The sequence below is a fragment of the Chinchilla lanigera genome, unplaced genomic scaffold (genome assembly GCF_000276665.1).
Source record: "Chinchilla lanigera isolate Chin_1 unplaced genomic scaffold, ChiLan1.0 scaffold00006, whole genome shotgun sequence".
Lineage (NCBI taxonomy): Eukaryota > Metazoa > Chordata > Mammalia > Rodentia > Chinchillidae > Chinchilla > Chinchilla lanigera.
The window spans coordinates 26,612,262-26,632,275 of record NW_004955407.1 but is presented as its reverse complement, the minus strand read 5'-3'; the positions used below and the strand labels follow the sequence as shown (position 1 = coordinate 26,632,275).

At 36.4% G+C, this 20,014-nt stretch overlaps 1 protein-coding gene across 2 annotated transcripts in view; it reads left to right on the top strand.

Annotated features, from left to right (window-relative positions):
* Positions 1–20,014, top strand: part of Adamts5 (ADAM metallopeptidase with thrombospondin type 1 motif, 5) — a 46,808-nt gene that overhangs the window by 11,697 nt on the left and 15,097 nt on the right. For both annotated transcript variants that reach the window (XM_005375603.2, XM_005375602.2), the window contains 2 exons: positions 1,375–1,507; positions 12,153–12,320. In XM_005375603.2, the coding sequence (XP_005375660.1) occupies positions 1,375–1,507; positions 12,153–12,320 (301 nt within the window). The remainder of the gene's footprint in view (positions 1–1,374; positions 1,508–12,152; positions 12,321–20,014) is intronic.

Genomic DNA, 20,014 nt, shown 5'->3' with positions numbered 1-20,014 from the left:
TCTGAAGCCACAATAACATGAGGATCACAGTGTCGTTCATCATGGGTAGAAACTCCTAGTTTACAGAACACAATAAAGACATGGAAATGTAGGGAATAGAATAGCGCATATCTTTCAAATATTCTTCATCATAGTTAAATATTTATCACAAAATAGGGGAAGAAAGCATTTTGGCACTGAGCCTGTGACATTGGTTGTAGAGTGATGCCAGCTTTTGTACAGTGACTGCCTGAGGCTGCTGAAGTCCTCCCAGCAAGGAGTTTGCTAAAGCTGTGCAAGAATTACCCTGAGTTCACTGTATATTACTGTTTGACTCAGTTAAGCAAATGTTTTTTGGGTTTTCAAGAGCAGCGTTGAGGGTAGTTTTGGATACAAAGATGACAGCCATAACTGAAACAATACTTACTATTTCAACCAATAATTAATGTTTTGAAAACATTCTTTCTGCCTTTATTGATTTATGGATTTTAGAAATACTGCCTTTCTTTTTTTGGATATACATATACAAGCTGTTAATTAATTTTTGTTAAAAATAAACAGATAAATACAAGAGATTCTAATTCCATTAATATTCAAATAGCACTTAAAGGAAAGTTTATCTTTACATATTTATCATCAAAAGGCATGGCTTGTATTTTCTTTTTAAGCTTCATACTTTTGATGTCTTTATTTTTCCTCTGATCTCAATCAATAACTTTTAAATATTAGTGAGGTCTGATCTTTTCCCTTTTGAGAATCTCTTAAAAGCTACTCAATGTATTATTAAATACGCACGTACTTGTGTACACACAGACACCTTCATTACATGTATTTTTGAGAACTGATAATGCTGAGAACACTGTTAGATGTGATAAATCAGAATGCATAAACTTCCAAAGTCATAATCTATGAAATTATAACTCAATTTAAAAATTAAAGAGATGATCTTTTAAGAATTAATATGGATTAGAATTACTGATAAGTTTATATCCTGTCACAAATACATGCTTGTAGCTTGCCCCTGAGACCAGTCTACTGGTAAATTTAGCATAGTAGGCCCTTCCTAAACACGACCATATGTGAAAGTTATCCTTGACACACAAATACGCATTACAGCTTTGTTAGGGCTGCTTCAGTGATTGAAATGGACAAGCTATAATCCTAGCACATCTTTTCAAGTGTAATTGAATTCTTTTTCTTCCTATGTCTCTGGGTCCCAGAGTAGATCAGAAGAGTGGCTGCCTTCATTTTGCCTCTGGAACATTTCCAGAGCTGAGCAGGTGATACCATAAACATATCCCGGTCTTGCCATTTGGGCTGAGCAAGTGGCTCTACATGGTGGCTCCTTCTGGATGCAAATTGATTTTAATGATTTCTTTCTTTCTCCCGGGACAGGATTTATGTGGGCATCATTCATGTGACACCCTGGGAATGGCAGACGTTGGGACCATATGTTCTCCGGAGCGCAGCTGTGCGGTGATTGAGGATGATGGTCTCCACGCAGCTTTCACTGTGGCTCACGAAATTGGTATGCAGGGCCTTTTTTCTTCCCTCGCCAAATCAAACACTTGTAACAGCTGCAACAGGAACCAAAATACTTGGCAATTAATTCCAGATTTCTTCTGGTTCAGATGTACCCATTGAGGATTAAAGCTGTTTATATTTTCACTTGTAGGGTTAACTAATACGGGAAAAGGAAGACAAAGTCAGCAGCACAGTAGACGTTTCCTTCTGACAGTGTCATTTAAAGCATTATTAAGAAATTCACTACTGCTGCTGTCTTCTTCCTGTCTTTTTAAGCATCCCTAAATGACTCCTGGACAAGATTTGTCACAGTCGTCTATGGAATGCGGAGCTGTCCCTTTTTGAAGTTATTCAAGACGGTACTGACTCATCCAGGGCTAATCAGTTTGCACAGAAATTTACTATGTTTTGGTCCATTGTGAATGACAATAGTAGGCTCCTGTCAAAAGTAATCAGCAACCTATAATAAATATTCCTATCTTCTCAATAGCAAAGCAAATGAAACTAAGCTGACAACGCAGTTTACCTTAAAAATGTTACTTACCAAGTTTGTCTGTTAGAAGCAACAAATCTAAATCCTGCAAGTATAAATTTAGCACTGAATTAACTGCTAAAATTCCTCAATAAGGAATAACTGCTAAAATCCCTCAATAATCCCTCGGTAAGGAATATGGGCTTCCTAATCATTGACCAGTAAATGGGAAATTGTCTTCGTACTTGGAAATAGATGTTAGAATTAGACACATCCTTGTTCAATTTTTGCACAAGTACTTTCTTCCTGTGTCACATCAGTGTAATTATTTAAACTCTCTAAACTTGAGTTTTTCTATCAGAAATATAGGAACAAGACTGCGTATTTGGATAGAATTCTTTTAGGGAGCAAGCTTGGTAGTGTAAAAGTAGTACATATTTTATTTATATACACATACACTTCTGTTTCTGGTTGGTTTTTATTTAAATAAAAATTTCATTTGCTTTCTTAACTTGTGCATCACCTCTTAACATCATCTCTCAAGGAGCAAAATATGATGTGATCATTATTATATTTGGTTTCTAGATATTTTTCTGTTTTTATAAAAGGGATTGCATTTTTAAAGCTAAAACTATAGCTTCTAAATGGAAATTAAAGCTTCCATTTTATATTCCTAGTAGGCAGAGAATATTCTCACAGGTGTCAATTTTTCTAATTGCTAAATTTCTTTGAAGAATCAAAGCAACTGATAATTAAAGGTATCACTTGTGAGTCTGAATACTGCAGCTGTGCAGCAGAATTAAGTAGTAAAATTTCTACTCTTAAGTTTTAATCATGACATTAATGTTCATAACTTCTGCTCTTCTTATCATCTAAGCAATAATCCCATGTATAAAAGCTTAATGCAAATAACCATCAAACAGCATCTCTAATGATAATTCATTCTAGCATTTTAATGAGCATCTTTTGTCTCAGGAGCCAAAGATCTGAGATAAAGTCCTAGCTTCATCTCTATGTCCTCTGTTATCTCACCAAGTGATTTGAACACTTGGGGACTCTGTTTTTTCCCTCTATGGTGGATGAGTAAGGAGGCGTGGTGTCCTCCTGTGCTGATATGCCTGAGGGTGTTTTTAAAACACAAGCTTTTTGAGCTTCAGAGTGGGGATTATGTCTTCACATGTCTCTCACTCATGTCTGTGAAACTAACTGATAAACATACAGCCAAATATAGAACTTTAATCAATATTCACTAAATATCTCTACATATCCAAGTATATGCATGATTGCATCAGTGAAATAAGAGAGCTGTTCAAGGCCACATTCTGATTTTGCAGTGGCAGATAAATTAGCCCAGTTACACGCGAGGATTGCAATTAAACAGAGGAGATTTAAGAAGTGCACCAGTAATTAATCACCACTGTTCAGCCCAAGAGAAGTTCCATAAGAAAGGCTCTGAATCCCTGGGAAAACAGAAGACTGCTGTGTCAGCATGGGAGGGGAAATGATGGGGAATACAGTAGCAACTGAGCTGAAGTCTGATGTTACTCATCCCCAGAATCACTAACCATAAATTCTAGTCTTCATGCCTTAAAGAAAGGCTATTTCTTCCCCGTGTCCTGCTCTCCTATGTAGCTGTTTTCTCACACTGATAGCTTCAGAAGGTTTTCACTCTAAGGGAAACACCATAAATGTAATTTCTTCAGGGCTGCATTGACTAGCAAGCCTTGCAGACTGGAAAGAGGAGATTTTACTGTCACCTTTCCCAGCCTTCCAGAGTTCTCAGCCAGGACCTGGGATTACACAGGCAGATAGAATAGTCTGAAAGCTGGGAAACCAGGCACTGGTAAGAGCAAACGTTATATTAAAACTATATTCATATATACAAGAAGAACTGACCTTAATAGTACAACATTAATGAACTTGGTTATACAAGAGAAGATTATAGGAGAGATGTGGGCTTCCACATGCAAAATCAAACCTAAATCTTTGCTGTATGATTACATCCTTGTGTCTCCTTTAATTTCCCTGTTGTATCATTTGTTTAACTTCTTTAGAATTCTCTGTAATTGCTTCGCCAATCAAACACTCAATTTCCCTTTTTATATTATAAATGGCCTAATCTGAGATATTTAATTTCTGGATTTAGGAGAATATGATTTGAATTTTCTTTTTTCACAAAGAAGTCTTTCATTCAGTTTGTTTTCTAATTGTTTCATTATTTCATTTTGTTTTTTGCTTAAATATGAGAAACATATGTTATGAAGTATGAGCCTTAAATTTTTAGAAAAGATAACCTCACAATAGATTTCTAAATCCGCTGTATATTATTGGAGTCTTGTCCCTGATCTGTTTCCAGTGCTTTTATTTTTGGGTTATTGCATGAAGCTGCTAGCCTTGCCTCAGCCCTGCCTGTGCTAACTGTGCTCTGGATTCTAATTCTACTCTATTCTTTCACACAGTTTCTTTCCTTTCTTTTTATTAAATACTTGCTACTTTCCAGATTTAGAACACACATACACACATATATATATGTATGTATATGGTGTGGTGATTAAAATAACATTGTAAAACCTGTTTTTTAATGTTTTGAATCTTTTTGAACCTCACTCCAAAGTGTGCGGTTTCATCACACAAACAGATATTGTAAATGTGTTATTGCACTCAAAACACAAGCTGGGAGAAAATTTCCAGGCTGTTCCCTTACATTTTCTACTTTATCCTTTTTCTGTAAGCGGTAAAATGATACATTTGATGAAGAATAGCATGTTCACTAACACAAATTCTCGTCAGAGTGTATGACTTCTTACTCTTTCTGAACATAGTGGTTTCAAATATAAAATCTGGTTCATTTTATGCATGAATAAAGTAAATTTTAAAGTAAATTTTAGCTCTTTATCTTGTCCATTTAGAAAATTCTTATGTGGAGGATTGCCGCTTAATATAAACAGAGACAAAACTGAAGTCCATTCTTGCATCATTTCTATCCTGAATGCTAAATTGCTTCTATTAGCATGTCATAGATTAAATGAACAATTTGGAAGAGTTGCCCCTTTTTCTGGGTACCACACTTTAACTGGTACTCTTCCCTTTTCTTGGTAATTCTTAAAAACAACAACAGTACCAACTAGCTTTGGAGGTACGTAGTCAGCTGATGCCAGTACAGGCTTCCAGAAGGTTGGTGTTGATTAGTATGGACCGCATAGGCATTAATAAGTTGCCTTCCTCTTCACTGTCTTATGTTCATGGGAACATTGACTAAAGTGTTAGAAAATTTGAGAAATATACTTAAACCATCAAAAACACAGCCCCCATCCATGCGTGTTGGGTGGAGACAGGAATGTGTTTACAGCCATTTTATAATCCAAATGTGCACTGCAGAAATTTTTTAAGTTGATGTAAGTTTACATTTTGAGTTTAGGTTTTTAACTTGTCAAATTTTTATTATAGACTTGCAATAATAAAGATTTCACCTGCTGCACACATGGTGGGTAAAAACAATAATTTTGTTGATGCGCAGCCAGCTTGTAATACACTAGGGGGAACAATTTGATTTTATTTAGATTAATGAAATCTGTAATTTGCTAATATGCCAAAGGTTTTTTTTTATAGTGGTTAATTATAAAATGTGCTAAGTGAATATCTCCTCTATGAAAAACTCCAATGTGATTCCTAAGCTAATCTCAGTCCATTTTAAAAAGTCAAGACCAAATATTCAGTCAGAACTTAGGAAGTGGTAGAAACACAACTGGCAGGCTGCTTGTGTTTTGCTGTGGGTAGAGCGTGACCTCTGGTTGTGCTGATCTGCCTGCGACTGTGCTCCCCTAGCTGATTAGATTAAACAAAGCCATGTTTTGAAAAGCTGCAGAGCCTTTGAAAATACCGTAGACCAAAGCCAATCACACAGGATCAGATGTCTGAACTGCCCGTAAGATGTGAGGTGAGAAAGAAGCTAGGATTAAACTTATTTATCCCTGAACTCATCATTTCACTCAACATGACCTGAGCATTCTTTTCTATCCATTGGGAATTGTGCCATACTGTGACTTTCTTGGACACCTGATGAAAGCTAGAGACATACCTTTGCTATATGTCTAGTGGTACTGGTTGAAGGTGACATTAAAAGGAAAACTGAACTATGTGATTTTTTTTTCTCTGATACTTAGGAAAATTTCCCTTCCCTCCCAATTCAAGATGTTTGGTAAAATTAAAATTTATTAAAACCACTGGAGATTAGAGTATGCTATTAATGTATGACAAACCTAGGAGATCAGTGAGGACAATAAATGCAGTTGACCCTTTAATGTGTGTCATGCATGTGTTTTAAAAATTTTGCACATATTATATCATTTAACTCTCACAACTTTCTATGAGGTAAGTAATATTATGGGTCACCCCAGAAAGAAGAAAACAGACACACAGAGAAGTTTCTAGACTTGTCTAAATCACCAGTATGCTATTATTCAAATCTATATAATCTGGCACCAGAGCCCAAGGTCTTATTGCCGTCCTATAAGGTCTGTTTAGACAGTATTCCACTTGAAAGATATAATCCTGAATTTGATTGAAAAGGATATTGACACTGCTAGTTGTAAGGTGAAAGAAATTAGTTTTATTGATCCAATAAAAGACACGCTGCCATTAATCCCCCTCAAAATACCACTCCCTTGCTTTGAACACACTTATCCCATCATTTTTGTCACTTTCTGAAGCAACTCTGGAAGTCTCTTTCATGAGTGTCTTTAGGGGATGTGATAAAAAATACAGTAACACATCTGCTGAGTATCATCCAATAGAAAGGCAGGCTCATGAAACATTATAGAATGCCTTTGTCCATCTTATTCACCAAATATGACACTTCTTTGACTTCTGGCTATTCACCAAAGTCAAAATGATTATTAAAGTTAACTGTCTTGAAGTGATTCAAGTCATTGTAGCAGCCATAACAGCACAACGGAAGACACTCACAAAAGAAGACTTCTGGAACTGCTTCAGAAGGCAGCAGAAATGGTGGGATAAGTGTATTCAGAGCAAAGGGCAGTATTTTAAGGGGGGTTAATAGCATTGTGTTCTTTACTCTAATAATTTTTAAATTTAATTATTCATTGTATTCGTTAATCAGACCTCATATGCAATGCTTCATGCTGGAAGGGACATGTACCATCCAATTCTTGCAGTTCTTGGGTCCCTTTTTCAATGATTCTAGACTCTGACCCCAAGTGAGTTGTTGACTCACTTTTCAGCCCTGGAAAGACCTTCTTCTACCTTCTTAATCCCAGCTGGAAAATTAGGTAAAATAAAAACATGACCTCATTTAGAAACAGATGCTTTGGTCTGAGCAGCACTTTCCCAAGTAAACATATTATGGAGCTTCTTGTGACTTTTGTGGGGGATGTGGTACTGTGCCCCCTTCACCACTGGTCACTTTTGGATCAGGAGACAAAAGCTTGAAATTCTGTTCAATTTGCAGACCAAAATTTAGAAAAATAACCCATTTACTTCCTGAGTATAATATTGTAAGTCAGCCAAAGTTGTACAGTAATACCTGAATAAGAAGCTGACCCAATAGTTTCCTTTAATTTAATATAATATCCTCAACTGGCTGTATGTTATCACAGATTTCTACTACCATATTTACTTGTGAATTTAAGATGGCAAATGCTTTTAAAATCTATATTGGGACTGTCAAAGATTAAATTTATTTATTAAGATGTTACTCATTTGCCAATTTAAAAAAAGGGTTATAATACTAGAAAAAATGATCAGCTAAGTAACGCTATTTCTGACCTAAAAAACATCTAAATGTATAATTCAGATGTTTTACTCCTTAGGTTTGGTTTTGACACACTGCATCTGTAAATTCATTTCCTTATCATAATTCAAATAAATGTCCTGATGTTAATTTTGTGACAGAGATTCATTGACAGGACTGATGTATTATGTCATGGTTCAGTATCTATTAAGAATAGACCAATATTTTCTACCAAAGCACATGCAATTTACACTTTTATGTTTACTAATAATTTCAAACAGCAAAATACTTATCCCATTATTCGTGCTGCCTTTCTGAAGTCGTTCTGGAGCAGCAGACGGTATTGAAGTGCGAGAATACCTATCTTTTTCCCAACATATCTCTTGGAAAGTACTTATAGACAGTTGCATTATTTTCAGAATTTTACTCTGCTTCTGTCTGTCACCCTACCTTTTTTCCCTTTACTTAATAAATAAATACAGATGCCAAGAGCAAGTGAATCCTCTGTATGAGAACATATTTGCTTCTTACTTGCCTCAGGATTTTAGGAGAAATGTTTTCGATTGCATCATCAAGAATTAAGGATTTGCTAAAAATGTACTGTAAACAAAATTGTTCAAGCAAACCACTTAGTGTTTTTTTATGTTACTATAGATTACAAATGGTTCTAAAGACAAATTTTAATTCTTCCCTAAAATAAGACTTGGAATCTCTAGTTCAAATCCTGACAGAGTATGAATGCTCCCAAATCAATCCCGCTTTATCTCTCCCCAGTTTACGTGTCTTGTTTTACTGAGGGAGCTTCCTCAAAAGTCTTATTTCACATTTCCAAATTGCTGTGAATCCTGCCTACTCTGTTCCCTGCTACTCTCAGACTTGTGAGAAAGAAATATTTCTCCATCTCTCCATGGAAAAGAATTGCCTTTTTAGATGGGCTTCCTTTTTATCACTAAGTTTGTATGAATGAATAAAGATGTCTTTTAAAAATACAGTGGAGCTCTACTCAGCCATAAAGAAAGATAAATTGCAGACATTTACAGCTCAATGGAGGCACCTAGAGACCATACTCTTAGGTGGGTTGCTTGAGTCCACCATCATGTCCTCCAGGCCCTCATCCCTCAGTTAACTTTGCCTCTCTGTATTTCTGTAAAACGCCAGTATAGAACACATCAGAATGAAAACAACAAACTACTTTCAGTCTTGTGAGCCCTTTATCCAGCACTTCTTTGGGGTTTTCGGTTTTGGGGGAAGGGGTTAACCATTTTATCCTCTGAAGCACAAGTGCCTAAATCCCACCCGCTGCCAGTGCTCTGGGGACTGCTTGTTGCAAACGTCTTTATCTACAACTCAAAATATTCACTTCAAACATGCTCGTGAATTCTGTATGGACAGCTTTCCCTGAAAAGGCAGATATCTGAAAAGCTAGCGTTGGTCTAGACGGTCAGTGTAAATTGTGACTCCCCATCAAAACTGTTTGAAATAATGGTTGTCCCTGTGAAATTTTAAATCGCTAGTCTCCAGACATTCTTGGTTCGTGAGCTGTAGTGCCATACCGTATTGTCTTTCATGTAAGCACTCCTTTAAAATACTGTGTGCTCATGTATGTTCCTTGTTCTTTAAGGGCTCAATGACACTGGGGAATTTCAGACTGGCATTAGGTGTCTTAGTGCAATTGATCGGGGACTCACATTTAAAATTGTCCCCTTTTGCTGTTCACAGCTTTTAGTATGTGTGTCACATTCTCCCTGAGGAGCATCCAAGCATCCCTCCCATTGATCTTGCCTTTCAATTCCCCTCCTGCTCCTGAGGAGAAGTCACATGGGTCTGTCACTGTGCCCTGCTTCCAGCCACTCTGGAGCTGGCTGCCCGCTTTGAAGGTGCTTAAATGTTCTTCACATTGCCCATGACTCACTGCCCTTGAGAAAGTGTGCCTCCCCCAGCCAACAGACGTTCTTCAAGGGGATGGAACTATTCACTTTCCCGCAAAAGAATCAGTCTCTTTCTGTCTGATTTTGTGACCTTACAAAATTAACATCTCCATTAGCTCTACCTGAGAGGGCAGTAAGATATGTGCATGCTCAAAAGGACAATCTTTTCTGATTGGGGGGGGGGGAAATGTATGTGTATATATATATATATATATATTCAGTGACAAATTACGTGGATACACTGGTACATTTGAGGGGCATACAAATCACAGTATGATGCCAAATACTGTGTTAAAGGATTCACTAAGTATCTGAAAATATTTTAAAAGTGAATTGTGTTGCTGACCTAATTAAAATTTTTAAATGTATGTTCCTCGCTCTGCCATATGAAAGAAAGAAAATCAGGGTACTCTCCTCAGCCCCTTAAAGTGAATTTGATGTTTGCCATATGGCCTGTATTTTAAATTAAAAATCTAAAATCTACTCTCCAAATGAAGTGAAAATCCCTTGATGCAATAATAAAAATGCGTGTGGAAAGTGCTATTTATATCAGTTTGGAGGAAAAGACATTACTCCACTAAATACGTAAGAATATCTATTAAAGAGAATGCAAAACAATCACATTTAAAATATATATATATATATATATATATATATATATATATATATATATAAAGCCTGAATTTAAATGCATACATGTTATGGCCATTACTTTGGGCCATTTTCCTTCTTTCTCTTCTATACCAGAGTAAAATCTCAAGTATAAAATCCCCATGCAAACCACACAGTGTTAGCAGATAAAGTTCAGCAATTGTAGAGTAGATTTTCAGCAAGCATTTAAAAGACTAAGTCAGTTTCAGTAGTATTAGTAATGACCCCATTTTTCTTTGAGCTGTGAGTTCCCTAAAAATCTCAGTATACCACTCAAAAATTGCATGGGTCCATGCAAGAACTCCTTTGTGTATATTTCGGTCATACTTTAGAAACTATGGTACATGTTCATGCCACTGACTAAACAAATGGTGCATGGCAGTGGGAAATTTTCCCAGAGAGAAATTGCTGTCCTCATAAATACTACTGAAGTTAATAACTGAACAAATAGCATAAGTATGTGGGGACTTGGAAGACCACCGCTCCCTAGTCACTTAGAAGAAGCCACAATAGCAGTCGGCTGTTCAGTAAACAATTTGGTTATGAGGTGTTGGTGATTTAATAAGTTGGCCAAAAGTAGTTAGAATGTCACATGTAAGATCTCATGCTGCCTGTGTTTTATTGGTGTGCGCTAGACTCTTAATCGAATGACCAAAGTTCTTGTGCTTGGCATTCAGGAACCTAAGGAGAATAGAGTGATCAGCTTGCCATAACATTGTCTGCATTTTTCAGTGGTTTTCATATGATTCTAGAAAGCTTGTCTAAAAACACTACTCGGGCGACCTGTCTCCTCCTTCCAGTTTCTGCAAAATGCTCAGACTGTTAACCTAGATTTTTAAAAATGTTCTTTTAGCTGTATTGACTAATGCTATTTTATTCTTAGATTGTATGAAAATTAATAATGGGTATTAGAAGGAATTTACTGGGATGACAGCAATGTGGTGATGCACTCTGGGAAATAATGTCTGGCTAACAGAAGGCTTGGGTTGCCAGCAAAGCTGGAAGTCCTCCACAAACACAACCTGTCTGAGGATCTCTGCACAACCACACACTTCTCAGCATCTGTTTGCTCTTCATTCTCGAGCACTCCATGATAGGCATCTTCGTTAGACATTTCTTACGTGCAGATGTATATATGTTCAAAATAAGCTGTTCGTTTGTGTAACTAGTAAACATTCACAGTTCACTAACAAACTAAAAGGAAATGTGAAGCAAGCTTACATTTGCATGGAACTGGAAACTTACTAATTTCTTTTCTTTTTCTCCTCCCTGTGTCATCTGATATAACCATGTAACTTGACCAAGAAAATAGAAGTCGCTAACATTCAAAACCCCATCTATTTAATGTTTGCCACTTGTATACCATGAAGATAGAATACAAAGGTTTCAACAGTGAGGGGCAGCAGATGCTCTTTGATCTCAGGGGGCTTAGGGTGGATCAGAAGAGGCAGAAAATTGGACAATCAAAATAATATGTGGTAAGGATGATGACATAATCCTGCAGTTGCCTCACAAATTCTAGATTCTAAATAAGGCTTTGTGTCTGCATGCCAGTGAGCATATGTGGCCCACATGAATTATGGGAAAATCCACTCCTTACTTTAATTTTTCAGTTTTCATCCAAATGTTACCCCTAAGTAACTGTTCCAGTAACTACATGCAGATTTTATTTCCCTGGGGATCCAGTCTCTGAATGGGAAGGCTATTAGAATGAACTCATCTACAATTAAGGGGCAGAAAAAGTCAAGTGCTAACACAATTGTCAGGGAGAAATAGAAATCCAAAATGACCAGTTACTGGTATCCTTTTTTCTCTCTGTCATGTGCACTTCCTCTGTTTTCTCCCTTAGGGCATCTCCTTGGCCTCTCTCATGATGATTCCAAATTCTGTGAAGAGAACTTCGGTTCCATGGAAGATAAACGCTTAATGTCTTCCATCCTAACCAGCATTGATGCTTCCAAACCCTGGTCAAAATGCACCTCAGCCACTATGACTGAATTCCTGGATGATGGCCATGGTATGTATCACTACAAACAACTAGGGCTCTGAAAAGCAACTGGGGATTCTTTGCAACTTAACTTCTACCCTTTCTATAGTGTTCATCTTGCCTCTAAGACAATGGTTTAGACAGTGTGAGAAAAAGAGCATGGAAATTGACTGTTGACATGTAATGTCAACATCCTTGGTGGCATTACAGCTATGGTGTGTTTTGAGTGGAAAAGTTCAAAAGAGAAAAAATGTGGGAGACCACACAAAATGCCTAGCTGGTGCCCTGAAACCCTGGCTTTTATTTCTTCTTTCACCACTGCCTTCCTGTGAGAACTTTGGCAGACATCTTTGTTTGCCTGCTATTAATATAATGCTCAGAATTATCTGAATTATTTGTTACCCATTAGAGGGATGTGGCTAAGGTGTTGATGACAATTCTACCAGATTTTCTAATGGTAGCGTAAATCCAGGAAAGGAAGCTCTCTTGGTTTTCACTCACTGGAAGAGTTTGATTTCATCCTGACAGCAGATTTTCCTAAAAGGAATGAAAACTGCAGAACAGGAATAGAAAAGCAATCTCAATGATGGGAAAGCACTTCAAAATGTCAAGGAAAGTCCTTGGATTTATCCTTAGAGACAGTTTAAGAACATAGCTTTCTTTATTAAATTCCATAAGGCTAGGATAAGTGCTGCAAGTTACACATAAATACAAAGGAGGTCACAATTTTTAGAAGTAGTAAATCCTTGCCCCTAAGTAGTCTTTCAAATAAGCTGTTGCAAATTTCATAGCATCCTTTAGTACTTTAAAATAGTAGGGACCCAGGAGGCAGACATGGTAAGAGTTGAAGTTCTTCAGAGATCACATTTTTCAAGTTTCTCATCTTACAGAAAATGACATTCCTTTTTGCCATTTTAAAATTTGTCTCTTTCTAAAACTAGTAATTAGATTGAGTATAAAAGAAATTCTGGTCATCATTTTGCATAACATTTTCTTGTACGTGTGGTTCAAAGGCAGATGGATAGTTTGTGATAATTAGCTTTCTGAGTTCCACAATGTTTATGACTTCACATTTTCATAATGTCTTAATGTGTTAGGCAAGTTGAACTTTGTCTACACAGAAATGATAAATTCATTTCAGACAAAAAGAAGTTCAGCTGCAGAGTTCTTTAATGTCATGCCTAAAAGGTGTTCATTAATCCATTTTTGTTACATGAGTGATGAATTAGTAAGATTCCCTTGCTCCTACTATCTGTATTTTCTCTTCCAAAAAGGAATCTAGGGCCAACTTGGTTTAAAATTACTCTCAGTATAAAATAAATGCTTTTCGTTTGTCAAAAGAAACTACAAATATTTTAAAGACTTGACACTTACATTAGGAATCAATGTAATATGCTTGTCCTTTAACTAATAAAAATTTTAAGTTTTACACAACTTTTTGGTACCGGGAATTAACTCAGGACCTTGTGCTTGCCTGGCAGGTGCTTGTGCCACTGAGCTATATCCATGGCCCCCAAGATTGTAATTTTATGCTTAGTTTGGTTTACGATAATGATTAGATGCAGATAAGTCCTTAAGTGAATGTTTACTTTATTTATTTACCTACATTGATCAAATCAATATGTAATAAAGTGTTTCTTCAGTGGAATCTTAACTTTCCACTCCTAAAATTACTTTTACTTCTTACACGTTTCTCAAGATTCCTGAACATCAAATAACATTATAACATTAATATTTTATTTCAAAATCACACGTTACACATTCCAAAGGGTTGAGCTCAATCCTGAATCATTAAATGAATGGATTTAGTTGCTAAGGGAGCAAATACTTATGGCTAAAATGGATTCAGATTTTTTTTCCCTGTACAAGTATTAGATCAACTACTTATAATGCTGTGCAGAATTTTGTTCCTTATTGCCATAATTTTAGAATGATTCATTTATTTCATTTTTGTGGAATTTATGACCTCATTTTCTATGCAGTAAATATACTTTCAGCATTATCTCTGTTTCTTAACATTATTAATCTGTTTAAAGGAGGTCATACTGTGATTTTAAAGACAACAAAGACAAGTTCATACTCTGATTTTACAACAAATTTTTGCATTTTCTAAACATATTTCTCTTCCAAAGAACTCACGATAGGAAGCAACTAAGCACATACTTTGAGTGTGAATAAGTCTTATTCGTTTGTACTGATAAAAGGTTATCCAAGTTTCCCATATATACTATTTAGATATATATAGTAACCAAATTCAATTACTGAATTCTTTAGGCAGACAATGTTTAGTTTATTTATTTATTAATCTCTTTAATCAAACCTAATATCTGTCACTTTTAGATAGACTGGCTTTTTTTGGACAGACCATTGTTTTAATCAAACCAAAATACCTATTGTATAAGTCCCTCAGAAAATGCTCATTTTCTAAAAAGTGAAAAGCAAAAAGAGGTGGTGTGGAACCCTGACCAAGCTCAATCGTGCCTCCTTTCAAATTAACAACCACAGAGGTAGATTGAAACGTACTTTTCTGTAGCACTGTGATTTAACAGAGTTTAGCATGTTTTTTTAAAAATTGAGATAAAAATACTAAGTCAGTGTGAGTGAAAAGATGGCTGTAGAACTGTAAACCAGTGTGAGGGGTTTGAGGTTCTGACATTTTAACAAAAAAGCCCAAGATGATGAAAAAACAGACAAGTGTACATTTTCTCCAGGAGTGACAGATTTCATGAAAACATGTCATAAAATCTTGTCACTCAGGAAACTACCTTAGACCCTATTTATTCATATTTTACAGGGGTAGGGAGGGCTTCAGACAGATAAATTCATGGCAGGAAATGATATTGCTTGATAATGAGAGAGAAGCCGCAAAAGTTGTAAAATACAGCACTAAAACTTAAAAAGTACAGTGGTCTGGTACTCTCTTCCAAAATTCAAAAACACTTTCACACTATTGTTAGCCCTAAAGACACTTGCATATTTCAGCATAATATAATAATTTATACATAAAAAAATAATTTTCAGCCTAGTGTGGTGGTGCATGCCTATAATCCTAGCACTTGTGGGGAGGCTGAGGCAGGAGCATCACTGCAAGTTCAAGGCCAGCTCGGGTTACAAAGTAGGTTCAAGGCCAGCCTGAACTGCATCGTGAAACCCTGTCTCAAAAAGATAAAAAAGAAGATTTTCAGTTACTTAGGTAAGGAAGGTTAAGTGGTGTTGCTAACATAAAGGCAGCACAGCCACTATTATGTTTAAGGGGATATGCTCACAGAATTTATACAACTTTTTGATGATACTTAAACTCTATCTGGAAAATCCATTTATGCGTTATATCTTATCCCCTCCTTTCCTGCCTCTAGCGGTGCTGGAAAGATGAGATCCTAAGCAAAATTAAATTCAAAGCATTTGATTTATTTTTAAAATTATTATCCTTAAGTAGCTGGACAGTTGTGTAGCACTTGACCACTGCCAAATTTAAATTCATTAGTACTGAGTGTTTCTTGATTTAGATCCAGCAAGAAATATGTAGCAGTTAGGTTACGGCTGAGAAGCCAGCAGTGCAAACGCGGATTGGTGATTCAGAAAAGGAGTGCGCATGCGTCACAGGACTCCTTCCTGGCAGAGGTCCTTGTAGAAATTCTGCAGTGTTTGTACAAGCAAGCTATAGGCAAGCTAGCGAGGACTGTGGTCTTCTAAAGTGGAGGTAAGCACTGGCCGAGAAATTGTGCAGTGAAAGCAGGTTATTGAATTTCTTTCTCAAATGCTTAATAACCTTGAGGCCAAAAAAGATAGCTGTGTGTGTTGTATCCTAGATCCACAGTGCCCAGTTATGATAAAGGCCGCCACCTATTAGGTTCAGGAAGACCTGCAATGCAGACTACTGAGGAAAACCTATAGACAGCTTTGAACAATTGACCTGTAGTTGATGTAAAGAGCTAAAGTTTACAGTTGCTCACTAAACACAGAACTTGATAGAAAATGGTATTAGAAAATCAGTCCCTTAAACCTTTTATTAACTGTCCACTATACATCTAACAATAAGAGCTTAACATTTCAGTTTGTAAGGTGGCATTAATAAAATTCAGAGCCTAATTCTTATGCTTGTGTCTTGATTTTCACCATAAACACGTTCCTTGAGAGTGAGCAAATAAGATATTCTGTATTTGAAGGCCATGGTAACCTACATTGTTGAAATCCTTCTTTCACCCTTGATCGCAGAGAATTTGTAGTCAGGTTTCCTTGCTGTCACACCTGGTGTTCTGTGTACCTAATGCCTCCAACAGTTTCACAGACTCCTTGAATGACTTTTGATCAAAGCCTTTTGTTCCTTTGTCAGTTCCCTTGTTCCTTTATCTGTCGCTCACTCCGAAATAATTCCTCAAACAGCAGGCAAATGCACCGGTTCCTCCTTTGAGAGTAGCCATTAAAACACCTAAAAGAAGCGATGTAAAGGCAGGGAGATGAAGATAAGGAACAGGAGGAGATCCTATGAGGTCCACTGGGCCTCTTTGGCTGTTTTGTTAGGAATACTAATTAATTTTTCCCTAAGGCCTTTTGGCTTCCTGGGCCTCACCAAGGGGAGAGGAATTGTCTTGGGCAGCCTATTAAACAATTAGTATATATAAGTAACAACATTTCCCATTTTATTTATTTGCTGTTATTATAATACTAATCAAAAAAATAGGGAATGTGTTCTGCAGTCTGCAGACTACAATTTAATACACCTGTTCTAGGCCATGGATACTTGGGCCAATGCTTAAATTTAAGCCTGAGTGTTAAAAAGGAGAAGAACAAAATAACTGCACTGCTAGAAGTGGGAAAGAAAAATGAAGTTGTAAAGAACAACAGCCTTACTCTGATAACTTGCATGCATTATTTATATGAAGGAAAAGTACTACTGAAGCCAGATGTACAATACTGGAGATTTTTCTGTTCTGTTTCCTGAAGACAAGGTATATCATTCATCAGGCCTGGGAGGAATTCATTCCTGGGAGGAATGGCCAGAGAGAAACTACTATATTCGTTCATTTTTTTTTTTTTTATCCCAAATCACTACCCTTTACTTTTTTAATCTTTTCTTTAAGCCTTTGATTTAACATGGATAGTAAAGTATGTGTGCAATATATACACATATTTACTGGCTTTTTTCTAGAAAAGATCCACTTTTATCTACAAACTGCTAAAGGAAGGAAGGAAACAAAGAAGAAAGGAGAAGGAAGGAAGGAAAGGAGGAAGGAAGGAAGAAAGAAAGGAAGGAAGGAAGGAAGGAAGGAAGGAAGGAAGGAAGGAAGGAAGGAAGGAGCTTCACAATTTGTGAAACAGTAAAGTGAAAAAAATGTTTGCAGCAAAGCCCAGATGGGATTTCAGACTAGGGTAAATTTAAAACCATATGAGAAATAGTACGGGACAAAAAGGCAAACTTTTTGGAGGTAAGGAAGGAGGTAAAAGAAAGGGAGGACCTAACAGAAAGGGGTTAAAGGAATTGAAGATGATTAAGAATGGTATATGCATGTACAGCTACTTGAAGCAAACATCACTATTATGTATTACATAATAAAAGCAAATATCACTATTATGTATTACAAATATATACTCATACAAATGTGAGGTTGATATGAAGAAGTTAATGGGAATGAAAGAAAAACTGACCAGAAAAATTTAACAATAGATCAGATGGCTTTAGGGGTCATCATAAATGATGCTGAGAGATTGATAAATTTGCCCTTGTACCCTTCCCCTAAAGAGTACCCATTTTCTAAAAAAATGGAAAATGTTTGTCCAATTGAGTTGTGCTTGGATTTTAAATATTTTAAACCATTAGATTTAGAAGCAGGCTCAATAATTGTTTGCTGTCATTATTACTTGGCAAGAACCTGCCATGAATTACAGATGTCTGTACCTATTCCACTGCAAAAAACATACTTTAACATAAAAATGAAGTCAGTAGAGTGTATGTTTCCAGGGTAAGCAGGAACCAGTAGAGCAACAAGCCCTAATACTTAGAACACTGAAAATAAATCAATGACAACCAGTTAGTAAAAGCAACCGTTTTATTTTCAGAAAGCAAATGTCATCTCCACATGACCTCTAGGAAAATAAATCAGAGAACAGATATACCTAATTTTTAATAGGAAAACAAATGGATTGGTTTTTTTTTTTAATATACTGGATGAGGCTAGATAAAGAGATGCCACATCTTGAAGTCTCCTTGTTTTATACAGATTTCAAATTATGTTCTATATTTCTTTTCACTCCGCATCAGTTCCTGCGATAAAATAGAGGTCAGTGATTTTGTATCATAGTGAGGCGGTGAGGTCTTTTGAGTCAGGATAAATGTACCCACACAAGGCAAAGACTTCCCAGCTAATATTTATTTACCCAGTCCTGTGATCTGTGCTTTTTAGTAAAATGTGTTCAAGTTTCTCAAAATGGCACTTTTGAAGAATTGGAAAGCATCCTTGCTGACTCAGACTTGTCGATGGTCTTTTAACCTTAGCAACTCGCTAAGCTTTCCTGGAATTACATGGCTCTCCTTCCTTTTTATGTAGCCATGGTGATAAGGTTTTTCATAGAGTTCTCAAGTGCCTAATCTTACTCTGTCTGTAAATAAAGCTTAGTGAGGTCTTACTATGATTCTTTCCTCTGCACTTGATGTTGATGTTTTTCTTTTAACTTAATGTTTTCTTCCCTGAGTTCTCCTTGGCAGGATAGTTATTTTTAATGCTTTTTCTGGCTTGTCTTGAGAAGCTTTACCTCTTCAAACACCCTGGCTCAAAAGTTAAATAGGAAATTTGGTTTTTATTCATTTTCATATAATGCCTTCATCACACATGGACAAATAGGTGTAATGTATTCACTTTAAAGAAACTCGACTATGGTTGTAAAAACATTTTTAATACACTTAAAATGTGCTTTATAGTTTGTTTCTTAGAGAAAAGTAGGGATTTGAATATAGTTTTCTTCTACTGAATGAAATACATCTAAAAATTTGTTAAAACAGGCTGGACATAGAAGCAACTGTGATGGTTTCATATTTTTCTGGTCTCCCTTTATATCTTGTTAGCTAAGTTTATTTTCAGAATGTCATAGTGAAAAAAGAAACATTTCACTTATCTTGAAAATAAATTAGGGAAAACTTAACTAGCTGACCAGAAGCACTCAGCCATTTAGTGTTTCTCCAGGATTAGACTTGAGACAGCTGTTTTTACCATTAGGCATAATATTCACTACTTAAAGGATCCTTAGACATACTTGCCCTTCAGCAGAAAAATAAGACAGATATCCACATGCCTGAGGCAATGTGGTAAACGATAAGAAAGGCAGGGTTTGAGCACAAAGCCCTGATACTGTATTATGTCACTATGGGTAAGCCATCTGATCTACCTTTAGCTTTCTTCCATCACCTTATCTATGGAAGAAGCAAAATAAGTCTGCTTTATAGGGTTTTCATGCATTACGTAAGCTAGCACATGTTAACTGAGAATAGTGTGTACAGTATAACATATGTGTATTATTCTTATTGCTGCTATAATCAGGGCATGAATTCTAAAAACAAGTAAACAAGCAAAACTAAACCTCTAGAGAAAATTAATGCTGTCCATTTACTGGGCAGGGATTCTTAAGGAAAGTCTGGGAGGAAAAGCACATTTCAGCCTCTGACTTTGCATGATCGATGTCCCATTTCACTCCCCTTTGCCTGTCCCCATGCACGCAGTCCATACACAGTA